The sequence below is a fragment of the Podarcis muralis genome, chromosome 3 (genome assembly GCF_964188315.1).
Source record: "Podarcis muralis chromosome 3, rPodMur119.hap1.1, whole genome shotgun sequence".
Taxonomy (NCBI): Eukaryota; Metazoa; Chordata; class Lepidosauria; order Squamata; family Lacertidae; genus Podarcis; species Podarcis muralis.
This window is the reverse complement of record NC_135657.1, coordinates 28,412,757-28,431,871: the sequence shown is the minus strand read 5'-3', so window position 1 is coordinate 28,431,871 and position 19,115 is coordinate 28,412,757. Positions and strand designations below refer to the sequence as shown.

General features: G+C 38.9%; 1 protein-coding gene across 2 annotated transcripts in view; it reads left to right on the top strand.

The window, feature by feature from the left end:
- Nucleotides 1-19,115, top strand: part of GPATCH2 (G-patch domain containing 2) — a 100,560-nt gene that overhangs the window by 11,812 nt on the left and 69,633 nt on the right. Inside the window, exons 5-8 of one of the 2 annotated variants that reach the window (XM_028724626.2) lie at nucleotides 4,681-4,863; nucleotides 5,592-5,671; nucleotides 12,839-12,958; nucleotides 13,334-13,515. In XM_028724626.2, the coding sequence (XP_028580459.1) occupies nucleotides 4,681-4,863; nucleotides 5,592-5,671; nucleotides 12,839-12,946 (371 nt within the window). In that variant the 3' untranslated portion in view covers nucleotides 12,947-12,958; nucleotides 13,334-13,515. Of the gene's footprint in view, nucleotides 1-4,680; nucleotides 4,864-5,591; nucleotides 5,672-12,838; nucleotides 12,959-13,333; nucleotides 13,516-19,115 lie in introns of those variants that run through there. The other variant, XM_028724622.2, reaches the window with a different exon arrangement.

Below are 19,115 nucleotides of genomic sequence, written 5' to 3'. Positions count from 1 at the left end.
GAGGGCCAAGTTTGCCTATGCCTGCCCTAAATGTACTCATGGTTTCGCAGACACATTGCAGAACTAAGGAGCAGAGCCCTTATTCTTGCTTTTCCTGTTTGAAAACGTTATATTACAACTGAAATTACTGACTGAATGAAGGACATTCTTGGGTTCATGAGATATTTGACTGATCAGTTAGTGTCCCAGCCTAGCATGTATAGGATGACACTTGCACTGGCATTAGGGTAAGCCATTCTTGTTGCCACAATAAGGCAAAAAGGTTAAACCTATTGTTTTCAGGAAGTTGATACACTAGACCTTTTGAATGTTCTTGAAACGGAACACAGTAAAGGAACATTTGCATTGTTTCCTGTATTAAACATTCCATGCAAAATTCTTTCAGAATGTATAAAAAATACGATTTCATATCTTTGAAAAATGTGATTTGGGGAATGAGCAACATTACATAAAACACTGTTTCTGAACTACAGGCCTAATATAAATGTTGTATGCTATTTTTATAGAAGCATTTGGGAATTTGTTAGTCCAGTTTAAAAAGCCTTACTTAGCAGTTGAAATGCAGCAACTCTCTTATTTCACACAACAGAATACAGGATATGTCCGCATCTTACACTATTTATTTCCCATGGGCTAAAGGGCCAAATCCCAAGTGTGGTCTCCTTGATCTAGGGATACTGCGCTGAAGTAAGTAATTGGGATTTGTGTCTTTAGTTAGGGTCAGTGAAGATGTAGTATTGGTCAGTCTATTGAACTGTGGTTAAGAGACTGTGTGCTCCTTTTCCGATCCCCTCTTTTACGTTCTTGAGTGTGAATGTTAACCACTATTTCCTCTTAACCCTTGATCATTAGAAAATGGAGTGTATCAGTTCAGTTTTGGGGTCAGATGCTGGAAAGCTATGCAAATAAAGTAACTGGTGAAAACCATGACACCACTTGCAAGCAAAAAATAAATAAATCATGCCTTGATTGAGAACTTTCCTTTTCAAGCAAAACAATACAGTTGCACATAAGTCAGCTCTAAGTTGCTTGGATGCAAAGTGTTTTTGGGTTATTCTCATCAGCACATTCAGCAAATACCTTTCTGTGAAAAGGAAAAAGTGATCATCTGAAGGTCCTTGATTGAAAATTGCCATTATGTCTTGCCACCTGTTGAGATTAGGATTCAGGCTGTTCGCTAACATTTGCATATGCAGTAGGGACCCAGAGTTTTGTGTCGTACTCAAAGTAGACCCATTGAAATCAATTGGCTTAAGTTAGTTAGTCCATTGATTTCATATGACATGGTTGGATGCAACCTTTGGTGACCCCAAACGTTGAATTAATAGTGTATACTGCATTAAGTGATAGCTATAGTTGTTTATTTAAATAAAGAAACAGATTTAGAAAACTCAGGTTCGTAAAGGCCTTCTATAAACTTCTAATATACAGGAAAGTGAGTAGTTTATTATGAACATTGTTAAATACTACATAATAAGTTTTGCTCAGAGTAGACCCATTGAAATCAATGAACATAGATATGTTGCATACCACTCAGTTTGTTTTGTTGTTTGTGCTCCTTTTTTCACAAGAAATGGAAGGAGCAAGTTGTTGGCTAAACATCTATAGAACACGAAGAGGAATTAAAGAATTTAAACACCATTTTGTGGGGTACTACAATCTGTAGCTTGTTATGTGTATGGCTTTCCAGTTTTCTGAATCAAACCAATAGAGAGAATTGCCTACCCACAGAGCAGTAGAAAGGAAAACATAATTTTGTTGCTATACGTAGTGCAGAATGGGGCTGAAACACCCCATGGAAATTCATGCCTCTTTAAGGTTGAGGAATACCTAGAGCATGGTTGTGGAAAACAAAGGTTCTGAATGTCTACAGTGCTCTTGGGGTACATTTGATCCCCCCCCCCCCGGTTTACAGATGCTTAAACAGGGTTTGAATATCCCTAATGGGGAAACTCTTCCTGCTCTGCTCTGCTGTTACATACAGTGGTGCCCCGCAAGACGAATGCCTCGCAAGACGGAAAACCCGCTAGACGAAAGGGTTTTCCGTTTTGGAGGTGCTTCACAAAACGAATTTCCTATGGGCTTGCTTCGCAAGACGAAAATGTCTTGCGAGTTCCTGCAGGTTTCCCCCCCCTTTTCTCCCCTTTTTCCCAAGCCGCTAAGCCGCTTAACAGCTGATCGCTAAGCCGCTTATCAGCTGATCCGCTAAGCCGCTTATCAGCTGATCCGCTAAGCCGCTAATAGCGCTAAGCCGCTAAGCCGCTAATGGGCTTGCTTCGCAAGACGAAAAAACCGCAAGACGAAGAGACTCGCGGAACGGATTCTTTTCGTCTTGTGAGGCACCACTGTATCTGGTTGACCAAGTGTGCCCTTCTATCAGTAATGCACTGTAGTGCACCTTCAATAGTACATGGAGGGACAACGGATTTGGAGTGCTCCAAATCACACTATTCCAGCCAGCCATTCCCTATGTTCTCCATTTCCCCACTTCTCTGTTTTTCTTGTGTCCCCCTCCCCCAACAGCATGCAGAATTCGATCACAAGAGCTCTTTCCCCTATTGTGGTTTCTAGACTGCTTTGGACCCCTCCTCCTTTTAAAATCTTTTTTTATCTAAATGGTTTTCTTTCTTTTTGGTACTTCTACACCAACTGATACCTCCCTCTCATGTGTGTAAGGTGCTATTTGTTCTACATAAGAAACAACACTTGGAGAATGAGTTTGCTGTTGGTGTATAGACTGTTGTACACTACTGTTCTCTCTTCTGGTGATTTGTTAAAGGCTAGGGTCATGGGCATCTTTACCTAGAATTAAGTCTGGAGGACTAAGTCTTGGAATCACTGCAGACAATCTCAAGGGCAAGGCTGGGTCAGACTAAGGTAAATACTACAGTTTAATTCTGACCTTTGCTCAGAATAGTATTGGGGCTTTGGGCTGCCATTGTTAGCATGTATTAGTCTTAGTCTAAACAGTACAGTATTCATTAGTATACTCTGTTGCTCTGGATTATCTACCTAACTGTCAAATTATTTGGATTACGCTCCTTATTTGAAAGGCAGCGTGAACAATTTTCAAGCATGAGAATAGTTCCAACTTATTATGAAACAATGCTATCAGCCGATTTCTGCTGATCATTCTTAAAAGTTTGTGTAATAAATACCTAGTTCAGCCTCCATCAAAATGGTGCCCTCCAGGTGTTTTGGACTATAGCTCCCATGAGGCCCAGCCAGTACCAGCTGAGGCAAATGGGAATTGTAGTCCAACACATCTGGAGAGCACCAGATGGGAAGGCTAGTCTAGTACCAACAATTTGCTGATTGCTGTGCCATCTCCTTTATTTGGTGCCTAAGTATTTAACAGTTCAAAATTGTTCATAATGCAGGACAATTCATCCTCAGCTTGCTTGACTTCCTTGAGATATCAAATGCAAGCACTGGTATCTTTATCTATGTGAAACCTACCTTACACCATGGCTTAGATTTAAAGGAAGAGGATCAGAGTGCACCTGAATTACTGTTCTCTTCTCTTGGTGTGCTTGAGCAAAGCTTGTGGAGGTATCTTGCCTGGGCAGCTGCGTCCCTCCTCTTGTGTGCATCCTTCTCACATGTTGTGTGCATGTTTCCTTCCATCACATCCATTTCCTTCACAGTCACAGTCACATATATATTTGTTTCCATTTGATTGGTTTTCTCAAACGTTAATAAACATTTTTTTTAAAAAAAAGAGCATCACAAGACTTTCAAGTTCTATAGGACATCCCTTTAATCACAATAGACAGGCTAACACTCCTTTCTATCACAGTGACCTGAGGACAACCTGTTGCCATCATCCAGGTAACATAGCCACTCTACAGTAGGCTGCAGATCCATAATGTCCTTTCTGACATCACAGACCAGTTGTACTTCAGCAACCATCATTCCTATACAGAAAGTAAAGCATGACTCTGGATAAAATCAAAGTGACATGAGCATAGATGCATACAAGAGTTTCAGATGTTGATTTAGCAAAGTGCATAATTTTGTTTTACTTTTGATTTTTTTAGTTTCTAAGAGTCATTAAAATATCCCTGGACTCTTGATGTTTCCTGTGGTACTGTCATCTTTCATTTAAAAACAACTTTTTCAAAACTTATTTCTTAATGAACTTAATCAGATTAATTTGATTTGGTTACATCTGTTCATGATTGTTTCCCCCATTTATATACCATACAAATCATGAAATTAAGCTAATTATATACCATTATCAACTGCAAAGAACTGTTTTCACAGTTTTATTCTCTTTAATTCCCTGCAGGAGATTAAGGCTTGTTTTTGTTAGTGTTGGGAATGCAGTAACTTAAATGGATTTCCCTGCCGTTATCACCAAAATATTAGCTAGTTTATTATTTTTCACAATTTCTAAATTGGTTCTAAAACATTGCATTTTATACCCCTTTTTTGGTGGCAGTACTAGTCATGCTAGTAAATGCCATGTTCCAAGCACTACAGTAACAACTATGGCAGGCTTCCTCAACCTCGGCCCTCCAAATGTTTTGAGACTACAATTCCCCTCATCCCTGACCACTGAGGAAGCCTGAACTATAGCATAGCAATAAAGGAGATACTGATTCTCATTAGGATTGGAAACTTTGGATAATAAACCTCAATCTCTCTTTTCTTAATGTAAGGTGTTTGTTATCACAGGTGACGATGAGCAGAGTGACTGGTTCCATGAAAGTGAACCTGGAGGTGCATGTGGGATCACTGGGATCATTCCCTGGTGGGAAAAAGAAGACTCTGCAGAACTGGAAAAAGAGTTGCCTGATCCAGTCTTTGAAAGTATCTTAACAGGCAGTTTCCCTCTGATGTCCCACTCAGGCAAGAGAGGTCAGCAACGTTTCAAATTATACATTTTGAAATTGTTACCCTTAAGAGATGACACTGGATTGTTAAGGGCACTAGGGGTTGTGGTCAGAATGTCTTACCTGTGTGTTTGTTTTATGCACCCTAAAGCTTTAAAGATTAATTTCTAGCTGGAGGATTGTAATTGCTGGAAAAGTGGCCATTCCTGCTGAGTAGCTTCTTTGTAATTCTCAGGATAACTCACAAATGTATCGTTTTAAAGGCATTTTGGTGATCATAAAAATTATCTATGGCTGTATGCATGCTAGCTTTTCCGAGATTCGTAGGTGGTACGACCTACATTGCTCATGTTCTGTCTCTATTTTTCCTCATCATGGTGTTCCATGATAGTTTTGCAGATTTTGATGCTCTTCAATCCGTAATGGGGGGAAACTTAAAACGCTCCAAACAATACAATTATCAGTACGATCTTTTCATATTTTGGAGTTACTTTTTTGTGTGTATCTGTTGGATGCCATCACTTGCATCCTGCCCTTTACCTGCAAAATACATACATTTTAATAAAATAAAAAATGGTAGTGACTTATTCAGTACTCTGTGAGTGTAAAGGATAGCAGGTGTAATACCAACCAACAGCCATTAAAATATCTCAGCCAAGGAGACAGGATCTTCATTTCTTGGATTCTCCCTTAACGATTGCAAATGTATTAGTGTTGTGCACATTTAAGCTGAGCTAAAATTTTGTTTTGTAGATTTCCAGACAAGGTTTAGTCACCTTCATGGAATGCCAGCAAGGAACATCAAAAAGGCTGCTGGGAATCTGACCACAATGGTAGGCTGGTTCCCATCATTTACAATGAACTGCATTTCCTCAATAAATTGAAACATTTTAAAAATAACTACTGGTTGTGCATATGTGAAAATCATTTTCTTACAGGGTGCAAATCATGGGGTGAGACTTCGTTCTTCTGATGTTTTTAATAGTTGGGCTCTCCTTTCAGAACGGTATCAGTTTGTTGAACACAACTTGGAAGGTCAAACTGACAGCACTAAGTATAGTCTAGAGAAGCTCTCTGTGTTAAACTGATCTGCTTATCTTTTAATTCTGGAAACACTTCCTTAAATATTTTTACCTCAAAGTCATTATTGATATAATATGTAGAAATTGGTTTAAGAAGTTTATACAGTGCCTGGATTACTAGATCAATAGATAAATTTAGAGCAACTTGATATCCTGTAGTGCCATTGTTAATAAAATAACTCTGTTGTACTGGAATCTGAGAATCCTTCTCAAAAGGTGGTAATGTAAGCCAAAAACAGAATACATGACATTTAACCTTACCGCATTCATTTGAAATTTTAGGATATAACTAATACCTGATAATCCTGGATCTCTACTTGCTTGCTTGCTTAATAAATGTACAAATGTGTAAAAAAAGAAAAGAAAGGAACTATGGAAACCATTGTGGATAGCAGAGGGAAATCTGAAAATTCTTTGTTCAGAAATAGCAGTTCTAAGCTGAATAATCTGCTTTAAAACCTTGGCCTGTGAACTTTGCCTTTAGAGGTAATGAATCAGATGAATGGTATCTAGTTGCTGGTTTCAGATCTCCCAATTTTTGTTTTTGGTTCACTGCTTGCTTGAGCATATCTGGGATTTGTAGCCCATTTTCTAGGCTTATTGCAATCTCACTCTGGTATTTTATAGAAGCTATTACAACTGATAGGTTAACTTCATGGTATTGATGATACATGGCTTAACCATGCTAAAAACTGCCTTCCCCCTCTAAATTGTAAAAAGATGATTAAGTTTCAATTGATGGAGATATACTGTATCTCTGTGTGTACATATAATGAGAGTTGTTTTCTGGCGCAATATCTCAGTTGTTAGAAGCCCCTGTGGATGTTATAAAATTGTGCTTTAGAGAGAGAAATATTTTGGTGTTAAACAATTCCCAGAAAGCTGGGTATGTTTGTGTTGCAAAATGCTTGTCAAAGACACCAGCCATGGTGTCTTTTTGTTTTTTGCTTTTACTACTGATTCGGTTTGTGAATGTAAATATTTTTGTGTTGGTGATGTGCTTTTATTATTCTCTCTGAAAAATTTGTAGAGAAAAGATTTACTTGACAATTATCTTCATATCAGATACAGACTTTACAGAGGAAAGCCAATCACATAGAATACTCTTCTTGGTGTGTGTGTGTGTGTGTTTGTGTGTAAATGTATTTGTTGCTTGATGTTCCAAGTGTTTGGATTGCTGCAAATACAATAATTACCGTACTTTTCCGTGTATAAGACTAGGTTTTTTTACTTTAAAATAAGGTTAAAAATCTGGGGGCGTCTTATACACGGATAGTGCATATGCCCATTTTCTAAATTTGGGGTCCCCAAAAATAGGGGGCGTCTTATACATGGGAAAATACGGCATATAGGAAAGATGAAATGGATACACCTATATTATTGGGCAATAGTACACAACAGTATTGGGTACCATATTCCTGATTCACATGCAGCCTGACAGTCCATTCCCTCACCCACCTCCTTGCATTCACACATTTGCCTTGGCCTGTCAAGAGAGAACACATATGCTTATTTGTTATCAATGAGGAATTTTCAAAAGCAATCTCTAAATTGCTGAAATCCAATGACAAAAAAAGGAAGGGAAAAAATGGAATACCTATGACATCTGGTAATGCAGAACAAGAAGTAATTACTACTATTAGAATGTTACACTGAAAGCAAAAGTGCTTTTAGAGAGATTAATTTCCAGACCAGAGCAAAGGAGAATACTGCAAAAGCAACTCATTGAACAGAATTGGGATGATGACCTAATTCTTTCACTTTTAACGTAGATGAGTTTGTGATGTCTGTACAGGAACACTTCCTCAATACCTATGAAGGGAATAGAGGGAAAGGACACACTTTCTGGTGAGGCATAATCTGAGTGCCATGCCAGGTTGCAAGATGTATATGCATTGCACATGCATACCTGATTGTACAGTTCTGCCCAGCTTATGGTACCCATATTGCTTAATAAAATTGTACTCCCAGAGATATTTTAAACTATGTACAATAGGCCAATTGCAAGAAACTGGAAAAGCTGTGGATGAATAATGATCATTTTGGTTTCTGATAGAATTGGATGATTTGAATTGTAACAGAGCTGTTAGACATAAAATTATTGTTGTTGTTATTATTATTGCTGCTGCTGCTGCTCCTGCTGCTGCTGCTACTACTACTACTAAGCAATACAAGGTAACTTGCAAAAATATCCGCACAATTAAAACAAGATAAAATCTAGCATGAAAAAATATTTCACAGTAACTTTCAAACAGGAGCAGAAAATTTTAAATTGCAAGGCAATCCTGTCCCTGCTTACTCAAAACTAAGTCTCATTGATTTCAAGGGAACTTGCTCCTAGATGAGGTGATACAGGATAGCAGCCTGGTACACTCACTTGCACATCCCGAAAAGCCACTTCTGTGGGTTGGGAAATGGCATGGTAAGTGTTGTAGAGGGGTGCAGCTGGAAGAGATTCCATGGCAACCAGATCTCCTACCTGGTATGAGGAAAAGTTAGACTGGTTCCTGTCAGGGATGCTTAGGAGTTGTAGTCCAAAAGCCTTGGGGCTCCAGCTGCTTTGGACTACAACTCCCATCATCCCTAGCTAGCAGGACCAGTGGTCAGGGATGATGGGAATTGTAGTCCAGAAACAGCTGAAGACCCAAGGTTGGGAAACCCTGCTGTAGATAACCTATTTCTGTCAATTCTGACTGCAGAACACCTAAAAATCTAAAGATCTGCTTTGGTTTGACTTCAAGACCCTTTCATTAACTAAGCCACTGCTTTGGCTCTTGGTTTTCCTAGATGTATTCTTTCCCAGGTTCTATCATTTATTTAAATGACTGTTATTCAACCTTTAGAGAACCCGAATCCTTTAAAGGAGGCTTATAAGTAAAATTGAAATTAGAATAAGACAATATCAATGGAACAGTTTATCAGAATCTTCCCCACTGAGTAGTTAGTTCCAGTTACCCCTGGGCAGAGGCGGATTTAGGGCAACGTGACTGGTTCCACCACACTGGGCACTGAGCCTAGGGGAAGCTGCAGGCATCGCAACCGTGATGTTGTGAATTGAGCAGAATGGAAGGCAAGAGGTGGGGAGGTATTTTGGCCTTACACAGGGCACTGCTGAAATCTGACAGCATTCTACAAACACAGAGCCACTGTAGGAATGGCCCGTTCTCCTGTAGCCAGAAGTGAAGGACACCCTAAGAAGGGCCTCAGATGGTGATCTCAGGGTCTGGGTAGACTCATATGGAAAGAGGTGGTCCTTGAGGTATTGCAGTTCTGAGGTGTTTAAGGGTTTATAAGTCAAAACCAGCACTTTGAATTGGGCCTGGAAACTCATTAGCAGCCAGTGCAGTCAGGCCATATGTGCTCAAACCATCTTGTCCCAGTGAGCATTCTGGCCACCAAATTGTACTCTAGCTGAAGTTTCCTAATCATCTTCAGAGACAGCGCTAGGTATAACACGTCACAGTAATCTAAGCTAGAGGTTACCAGAGCATCTGGTTAGGCTAACCCTATCCAGATAGGGGCGCAGCTGAGCCACCAGCCGAAGCTGATGGAAGGTACTCCATGCCACTGAGACCACCTGAGCCTCAAGTGACAACAAAGGACCCAGAAGTACCTCCAAGCTGTGTACTCATTCTTTTAGAGGGAGTATAACCCCATCAAGAGCAGGCCACCTCCCATCCATCTAGTCTAGGGAACCGCCCACTAACTGTGCATTAGTCTTATCTGGACTGAGCTTTATTTTGTTGGCTTTCATCCAGTTCATTTCCAAGGCAATGCAATGGTCCAGCACATCCACTGCCACTCCTTGAGATGTAAAGGGAAAGTAGAGCTGTGTGTCATCAGCACAGGGGATAAAATCGAACTCTGAGGAACTTCACGCTGAAGTTCCACACTGCACAAGTTCATTAGGAAGGACCTTTTCTGTAATTTTGGATTTCTGTTTCAAAAACACCTCGTTCAGCCAAAGAAAAGGTGTTTGAAGGAGAGTGGTTTGGATGGTGTATTGATCTATTTTTGAAGGGAGGAGTGGGGGGATTTCAGGAAATAAAGGTATCCCAACAGTAACTTCCTGTTTAAGAGATTATCAAGAGTAGGACCAGACATTTCTGTATGGAAGCCTCAGTTGCATGCTGTTGTATACAATGATCCATATGTTTACTTGCTGTACAGAGGATAGTTAGCTCCTGCTGCTCCAGTAAGCTTCTGGGAGCAAGGAAAGTAACTCCAAAGTAAGTTAGAAATGTTTTCAAGGCTGATCATGCATGAACCTAGTACAGCAAGTCCATATGTGTATCCCTAAGTGAAATATGAAGTTTTTCACTCCACTGTTTTGCCCATGAAGTGCATCTAGCAAGGTGTTCTTTATATAGAAGCCTGTTCCAGTAGCACAGGTAGTTGCTTCTCATTCATGACGTCTTTCTAATGTAAACTACTTGTGTCAGCTACACAGTTTTAAAATTATACAATATTTTAATATTCACATTTTTATTCAACTTTATACATTTCTGGCCTATTGATCTGCCAGTTCATAGATAACAGCATAGAATAGTTTGATTTTTGATCTATGCATTCTTTACTGTACAGACTTTACTGTACCTGATATTGACTATTGCTGAAACAGTACAAATTCTTTCTTTTCTTCCTTTCTTCTTTTCCTTTTTTTTAAAAAAGAAAACCCTTTGGGTTTGATGGATTTGTACTCTTCAAAGGGAAACAAAACACTAAATATTTCTAATCCTGCATTATTTACCGCATGGGTGGTTAAAATGCTACTTTAAGTCTCATAAAATTTAGAGGAAGAAATCGGCCAACTGCAGCAGGAATTAGATTTAGGAAGAGAGGTACAGAGTCAAAATATTGCTACAGAATTAAATGTCAAAAATCTTCTTTAATAGTAGATATATAGTTCACAGTGTCTGGTTATGATTAATACATTTAATCTAAATCACTGAAAGTTGCTCTCTCCTTTTCCATAAAATACAATAGGACACAAATCAGTTTTACTGTAGATGGATAACAATTGGAAAATAATGCATCTTCCCGCCCAATAAATTGTCAGTTATACCTTTTAACTAAAATCAATTTATCTTTTGAAAATTTATTGCAATTTCTAATAATAAATCTTCTCAAATGTTTATTCATTTGCTGCTTGATACATTTGCGCCACTTTTGCTATGGTCTAATGTTTTTTTTCTTTTGATTCATTGTAAATTAGAAAATCTATTTTGAGTCAATTTTCTAGTTAAGAAGTTAAAATCTATAACCCAACCTTTTTCCTTTTTATGACCTTTACACATTTTAATACCCTTGAACTTTGTTGCAGTCCTATAAAATTTTGATCATAAACTGATTAAAAGACTTGTAACTTGTTGAAAAGGGATTAGCTAGTGAAGCAACTAGTTGAGAAACTTGTATCATAAATTTTGATTGCATAAGACTAATGGAAGAATTAAAGCAGGTGAATAAGTGTAGTACTGAGTACACTTTAGTTTAATTGAACATATGCAAGAAGAAATATCCTATTTGCATTTGTACTCAATCAGTGAGATAACAAGCATCCTTTTGTCATCTTTTAAAACTTTGGCAGTGTTCAGACAGTCTTATAGCCCCTTTGCTCCTTCCTCTGTACAACCTGGCAAACAAATCAGTTTCCCCTTTTGTCCAAACTAGAAACTGGTTAACTGCTTCAGAACAAGCCAGGATATTAAATTGTTATTTGAAGTTGGCTTAATATCGAAATTGGCTTGATAGTTCTGTGCATAGCCAAAGGCTTATCCAGACATAGCCAATAATTATTTCAAAGCATTTACAAATAACGTCGCATGCATGCATTGATATGCTCAGATACATTTTTCTATTATCTTTTTAAAAATTCATGCTTAATTTTCCAAGATGTCAATTATTTCCAGTATGACAAAACTGTTTCAAAAGTAGCAATGTAACCATTGCTTGAATAAAAATAATGAATCCTTCAGTAGTTGATCATATAATTGCTCAGATTATTTTTCTCCTTTTCCGTCTGATAAACTTTTCTGGAAAAATAAATGGGGGAAGCTCTATCTTTTTTAATAATAAAAAAGCAAGGAAAACTGGCTATAAACCAAAAGACACCCTGATTTTCTGCAAAACGGTATTTCCTTTCAGTTCAGATCACCTTTCATACCTAGGACCTATAGGACTCCATATACAATTCAGTGCTTGTCTGTACAAACAAAGGAATGTTGTCTTGGGTAGACAAACTAAGGCCCGGGGGTCAGATCTGGCCCAATTGCCGTCTAAAGCTGGCCCACGGACAGTCCAGGAATCAGCGTGTTTTTACATGAGTAGAATGTGTCCTTTTATTTAAAATGCATCTCTGGGTTATTTGTGGGGCCTGCCTGGAGTTTTTACATGAGTAGAATGTGTGCTTTTATTTAAAATGCATCTCTGGATTATTTGTGGGGCATAGGAATTCGTTCATTTCTTTTTCTTTTTCAAAATATAGTCCAGCCCCCCCCCTCCAAGGTCTGAGGGACAGTGGACCGGCCCCCTGCTGAAAAAGTTTGCTGACCCCGCCATATTCAGATCTACTCTCACCACTGAAATGAGTCTTGGAAGTCTTGCTCATGTTAGTATATGCTGAGTTGTGGGGATAGACTGTTACTCATTATAGTACTTAATTGGTGCAAATCACCGTGTGCAGTCCTCAAAATAACCTTGGTATCATTGCATCTACATAAACAACTGAGTCTGAAAGGAGGGGATTGCACATAGCCATCCAGTGTATCTATAGCTTGGTTTTAGGAATTCAGAGGAATTAAGTGACCAAGTGATTGTACAACATAAGACTACAGGTGATGCCTTACAAATAAGGTAGCATATCAGCAAGAGAGGTTTTTGTTCATCCCCTCTTCCTGCATGCTTGTTTTCTCCTTACAGGTTTGTGTCTGTACTCTGAAGTGGAGCATAGATTTGAAATCTCTTGTCAACTTCCACTCTTTGCACACATTGGCAGATCAGATCAGTATATACAGCAGAATTATGTAGCTACATCCTAAGGTAACAAGATGAGCCATATTACTTCGGAATAACTGATTTGCTATACTCTTTTTATTATTGCTAGATGTTGCAAAACAAACAAAAACACCCCCAGCATATGTTTCCTCCAAATAGAAACCTAGCAGTTATCACTCAGTTCTCCCTTTTTCCCCCAGTGTGGGTCAGCATTCAAAAATGTGATTAATCTCCCCCCTCCCCCCCAGTAGTCATCCAAAGTAGTATAATCCAGTGTGCCATCTCAGAACTCTGACCACCAAATTCTACTGCAGGTGATAGTTCTGATAAGACTTGTAGATTCAGTGATTGGCATTCTGTATAATTAAGGCCCATTATACAAATGTCATAATACCTAATCATGTTTTGTTTACACCATAGACGCCAGAATGTTGACAGACTTGGAGAATGTTAGAAAACACTTCAAAGACAACTGGGAAGAAAATAATGACTTAATAAATACAGTAGATCAAGACATGGCACATTAGTGAATCTGTTAAGTTGATAACATCTTGAGTGTTGAAATGATTGATTTCTGAGGTAAATAAATCATTTGCATGGAAGCATTAGAATTCATTAATTTCACTAATTACATAGTGAAGAAAGCATCTGTTTTCTTCACTAAAGAGCAGGCATTAATTACAGGTCCTACCTGTTCATCTAAAAATAGTGTCAATATGTTCAGTTTTCTCTCTTTAAATTGTTGATTTTTGTAGAAAGGCTTATGCCATTATGAAGTTGCCAAGACCTCATTAATAAAGCAGTTTTAAATAAAATTATGTTCACCAAAAGAAAAAAAGAATATAGTAGTCTTTTGGTAGTATCTCAAAAGATTTTTAGATTTAGAATACCCATCTTTTAATCCACAAAATCAGTCTCTTCATTATTTTACAATCATGTGTGGAAGAAATCTTAAATCCAGCAAGAAATATAAGGAAAGGTTCTGTTGTACAAAGCCTCTTCCAGATTAATAGAGCCAAAGGAGAATGTTAAAAGTATAACCCGTGTAAGATAATGAAATGTTCATATTTTCAATTTGTGGCTGAATGTAAATTCCATATTGTAGGCTTTGAAACCAAGAGTACTATTGGTAATCCCTTACTAGGTATTTTCAGTGAAAAATCAGAAGTGAGTTTGGGGGTTAAATTGCCAGCTTCTTAGTATGCCTGGGTAGTGCTTACAGATTCTGGTATATGAGTCAAATATGCTAGCAGCAAGGTGTGCTTATTGAGTTTTTGTGTCCTGACAGGTTGGATGTTTCACATGGTTAGTTTACCAGCCATGTCACATGCTATTAGTTAGAATAAGTTGCTTAAAGCTGGTAAAGGCAAAAAGATTTAGGTAGAATTACATTGAAATTTCAAAACTACAGTCATTCAGTGTGAAGAACTTTTTAAAAAATAATATTGTTTTATTAAGTTTTCAATTTTACATTTCAAAGTAAACATTCTACAAACTTTAAAGGAAGCATGAATAACTTTAGACCACCTTCAGGACTTTTTCCATGAACCTCCCCAAGGTGGTGGTATTTTCTTGCCTACAAGGATTCATGAAAGTACATATGAACCATTTGCATGTCCAGCTAGAACAGGCTTCCTCAAACTCGGCCCTCCAGACGTTTTTGGCCTACAACTCCCATGATCCCTAGCTAGCAGGACCAGTGGTCAAGGATGATGGAATTGTAGTTTCAAAACATCTGGAGGGCCAAGTTTGAGGAATCCTGAGCTAGAGCATGTTAGTTATCCTATGTTTTATACTGGGAGCTGATACAGTGCTTTGGCTGAGTATCAGGTATGAGCCCAGTTCAAATTTCATTTCAGCCACAAAGTCTCAGGGCTGGTTTTCCCTGCACTACATGGGTGAAAGGCACCCATCAAAGCAGAGCTTTTTTTCAGCCGGAACCACACAGAACTTAATTCCAGCACCTCTCAGGTGGGCACCATTGCCATTATAAGAGAACAAACATGGTGCATTCCGGCATCTCTTTTTCTAGAAAAACAACACTGCATCAAAGCACCGAACTCATGTGCTCCCCCCGCAAAAGAATGCTGCCATGATTCTAGAAGGACTTCTGCCTCATTCACTTACAAGATGAAAGCATCATGTGCAGGTCAGGTATCCTTACAACCAACAATCGTTAGTTAAACATGGTTTGCTTTCCACATACTCCAGAAATTTATAGCTACTGGAAATGAGTATTTACTGTCTTGAAATGAATAGGTAAACTCTTGATCTCCGCAGAAATGTAAAAATAATGGTTGAGGATGAGGTACTTCTGTGCCTTGTTTTATTCTGCTTTGCTGGAGGAACTGGAAGTGGCCAACTCTTCTGTAGATCTGCATGTAGCCCAGAGGTGTCAAACGGCCTTGACTTTCACAAAACAGATTACTCTAGTAGAGTGCCAGAACCAGTTCGCTGTTCAGCTAAGTTAATCAAGTCAGACAAAAGCCCAAGCACAGTACCAGCTCAGAGAAACTCTGTTGGCACCAGCCTAATTAAAGATAAACTCCTAAAGCATTCATTTATTTCCCTAGCAAAATGTTCAGACTGGTAAAGTACCCACAGCTGGGGAGAGGAGGGACTTCATGACCTCACTTAACCTCCCTAGTATATCTGAGAGGATTCGTCTTGGCAGGTCCATCTCGGAGGAAGAGATCATTGAAGCCTTTAATGGTCTGTCTCTTGGCAAAACGCCTGGCACAGATTCACTTGGAGCCGATTCTTTAAAGCTTTTTTATGCACCCCTTAGCACAGAGGTCTTTTAAGTAACTAATTTTCAGGAAATGATATGTTTCTTGTCTGGGTTATCTGATCTTTATCCTTTTTGAGAACTGTGAGGATCCACTGCTCTGTGTAGGCTTACCAGCCTTAACTTTACCTGAATAGTTAAAAAAGTATATCAAACTTTAAATAACACACTGGCAGTGTTGACACACAGGGGTGCCAACTTGAATAAAAAATTGTATGGGCCCAGGTCAGTCCCTCCCTGCATAATCAATCACATGACACAGTGCACACAAACACATACACACCATTTGAATGGCAATGCTTATCAACTTTGGGGGAGGTGGCCCCCCTCAAATATTTTATTGTGGGGGCCAAAATCCCCACAGCCCCTAGGAGTTGGTTCCTATGTTCACACATAACACTAATAACCCTTGGCTGAACTAAACCACAGTGTGCCTGAGCTGTTTACCTGCTTGTGCAAAGGTGGGATCAAAGTAGGAATTCTCAGACACAGTTTGTGCATGATAAGGTACGATAAGCCGACGTTTATGGCTATGCATTACATCTGAATGCAGCCTTTAAATGCTTTCACAGTGAAAGTTTGCCAGCTAGCAGATGTCGATCAGTTGGCTCTTGAATGGTTCTACTTGTTCCTGGTACAGAGTCACATGGTGGATAGCTTCCAGTTATCTTGGGATACTTTCTTGTGGCTGTTCATTCCTTCCTTTCCTCTCCCCCAATGATCAATGCCAGTAAGAGACCACTAAATGAGATCATTCTGAGCTTCAGTATGTTGGTGGCATTTCACTCTGCTCTACTTCATTTGACATTGGCAGTTTCTACCCCAAATATTGTGCTGTGTGCCAAGTCGAAATTAAATCCAGAAAAGATTAAGGTACCGGTGTGTGATGCTGTGATAATGTCTCCCACGGTTGCCTGATCCAGCAGACTCTTCTTACTTTCTTAGGGAGGTGCTGCTTGTTCTGCATCTATAAAAATCACTTCTCCTGGAAGTTCACAAGGAGTTGGACAAGGTTAGGGTACTGTAGTGCCATTTCTGTGTTTTCACACGCCTTTGATGGGTGGCACTGACATGTGAGCCATTAGCAGGGATCATAGAATCACAGAATTGTAGAGTTGGGAGGGAGTTGTTTGTTAATTTGTACAGCACTTCACACACTTCGTTGTTGTTGTTTAGTCATTTAGTCGTGTCCAACTCTTCGTGATCGCATGGACCAGAGCACGCCAGGCACTCCTGTCTTCAACTGCCTCCCGCAGTTTGGTCAAACTCATGCTGGTAGCTTCGAGAACACTATCCAACCATCTCATCCTCTGTCGTCCCCTTCTCCTTGTGCCCTCCATCTTTCCCAACACCAGGGTCTTTTCCAGGGAGTCTTCTCTTCTCATGAGGTGGCCAAAGTACTGGAGCCTCAGCTTCACGATCTGTCCTTCCAGTGAGCACTCAGGGCTGATTTCCTTCAGAATGGATACGTTTGATCTTCTTGCAGTCCATGGGACTCTCAAGAGTCTCCTCCAGCACCATAATTCAAAAGCATCAATTCTTCGGCGATCAGCCTTCTTTATGGTCCAGCTCTCACTTCCATACATCACTACTGGGAAAACCATAGTTTTAACAATACGGACCTTTGTCGGCAAGGTAATGTCTCTGCTTTTTAAGATGCTGTCACACACTTTAGTAGCTTATTAAATAGTTATTGCTTACAAATTATTTTAAAAATTGATATTAGGAGGGGGCATAGTTTAGCAGCAGCATGCATACTTCACATATAGATCCATATCAGTCCTAGGTTCAGCCTCTGGCATCTCAGTTAAAATGGATCAGGTAGGAGATAATAGGAAATACTTTTTCTTGAAATCCTGGGGAGCCATTGCTAGTCAGAATATACAGTACTGGACATCAGACTTGCTACAAAAGGTAGCTTCCTGTGTACACAGACACTGTGACTTTAATTGTTGCTTATTCCAAGCAGCTGACATTGGGTGGGTTATATAATTTTAAATAAATATATTGGGAAGAGGTAGAGTAATTAATGTCTCTTAGTCATGCTTGGAAAAGGCCCATTGATTTCAGTGGGTTCTGCTCTTGAGTCTGATATTGCCTTGTTCTGTCAGGCTTTCCTGCTTAAATTTCTTCCCTTTCATTTTACTGGATTTTTTAAAATACTAAATCGAAAAAATATTCTGAACATATACAATAAGTTGATTTGGCAGAAGTTGCAAAATGCCATACAAAAGTTAAAGAATTACAAAGTATACATAGGTAAAATAACCTTGGTATACCAGTTCAACCCAAGCTGTAATCTTGGGACATTAACCTCTGGGATTTAAGCATCCTAACTCTCTGTAGAAGTGCACCTTCCCTCTATTTACAACACAGTGCAACCCACTTATAGCTGTGTTCAGGGAGAGTAGGAAGATCATAGGGTTTAAACTTGCAGTGCGATGTATGCATCCCAGATTTCTGTGGTATCTTGATATTAAATCCCAAGAAGCATACAGTTTGGATGATTTGTATGTGCTAAGTGAATAGATTTACTGCTATAGTTTGAGCATTTTTAAATTAAAATATATCACTCATTCTGAATGTATTGATTTACACATCTTTGTGTCAATATTAAGTCGAGTGACTTTCCCAATAAGTTAAAAAGATCTGGCAAGGCAGGTTACATTGAGTGGATTGCTTTAAATTTATATTTGTGTCTGTACTAAACATTTTCACTTTTCTGCCCTTTATTCTTAATCAGTGTTAGAGTTTTGAAATGTCTGCTAATCCAAACCCAGATGAAGGCCTTTTCAGTAATGAAAATATTGCCTTGTCAAGTAACTGATTGTAGATCTTAGCCAGTTTAAATATTCATAATTCCAGTTGAGAAATGTAAGGGAGTTTCCTGGGTCACAGTTTTTTCCTGACCTAGATGGAATTATAATCTTTGAAGAGTAGATAAATTACTCAAGTGGATTGTGCAGATTGCACATTGCTTTTAAATTTTGAATTCTTTAGTTAAAACTCAGAACCTGCTTTTTTTGTGCAATTCACTATCAATTTAACCACTTTTTTAAAAACAACTTTTCCTCTCCTTCCTTCCTTCTCTATACACGAGTGGACTTTCTAAATTTTATGGATGATAAGCTTTTTAGCTTGTTATCCTTTTTATTTTGTCACCGATATAAAAAACACAATTTTCATGTGGAGAAAAAACACAAACTGAATGGGATTGCAACCTGGCTTTAAGCGGAAGCCAAATCCCAAGACACCAGGAGCAGACAGGTTATTCTGCTGCATTTCTGTATTGGATACAGCCTGGAGGTAGTAATGGATCGGATTTGGGCAAACAAACGGAAACTTAATCCTTAGAAGACACAGGTGCTCCTGGACAGTAGAGGTGATATGGAGATGGGTTGACACTCTCTTTGA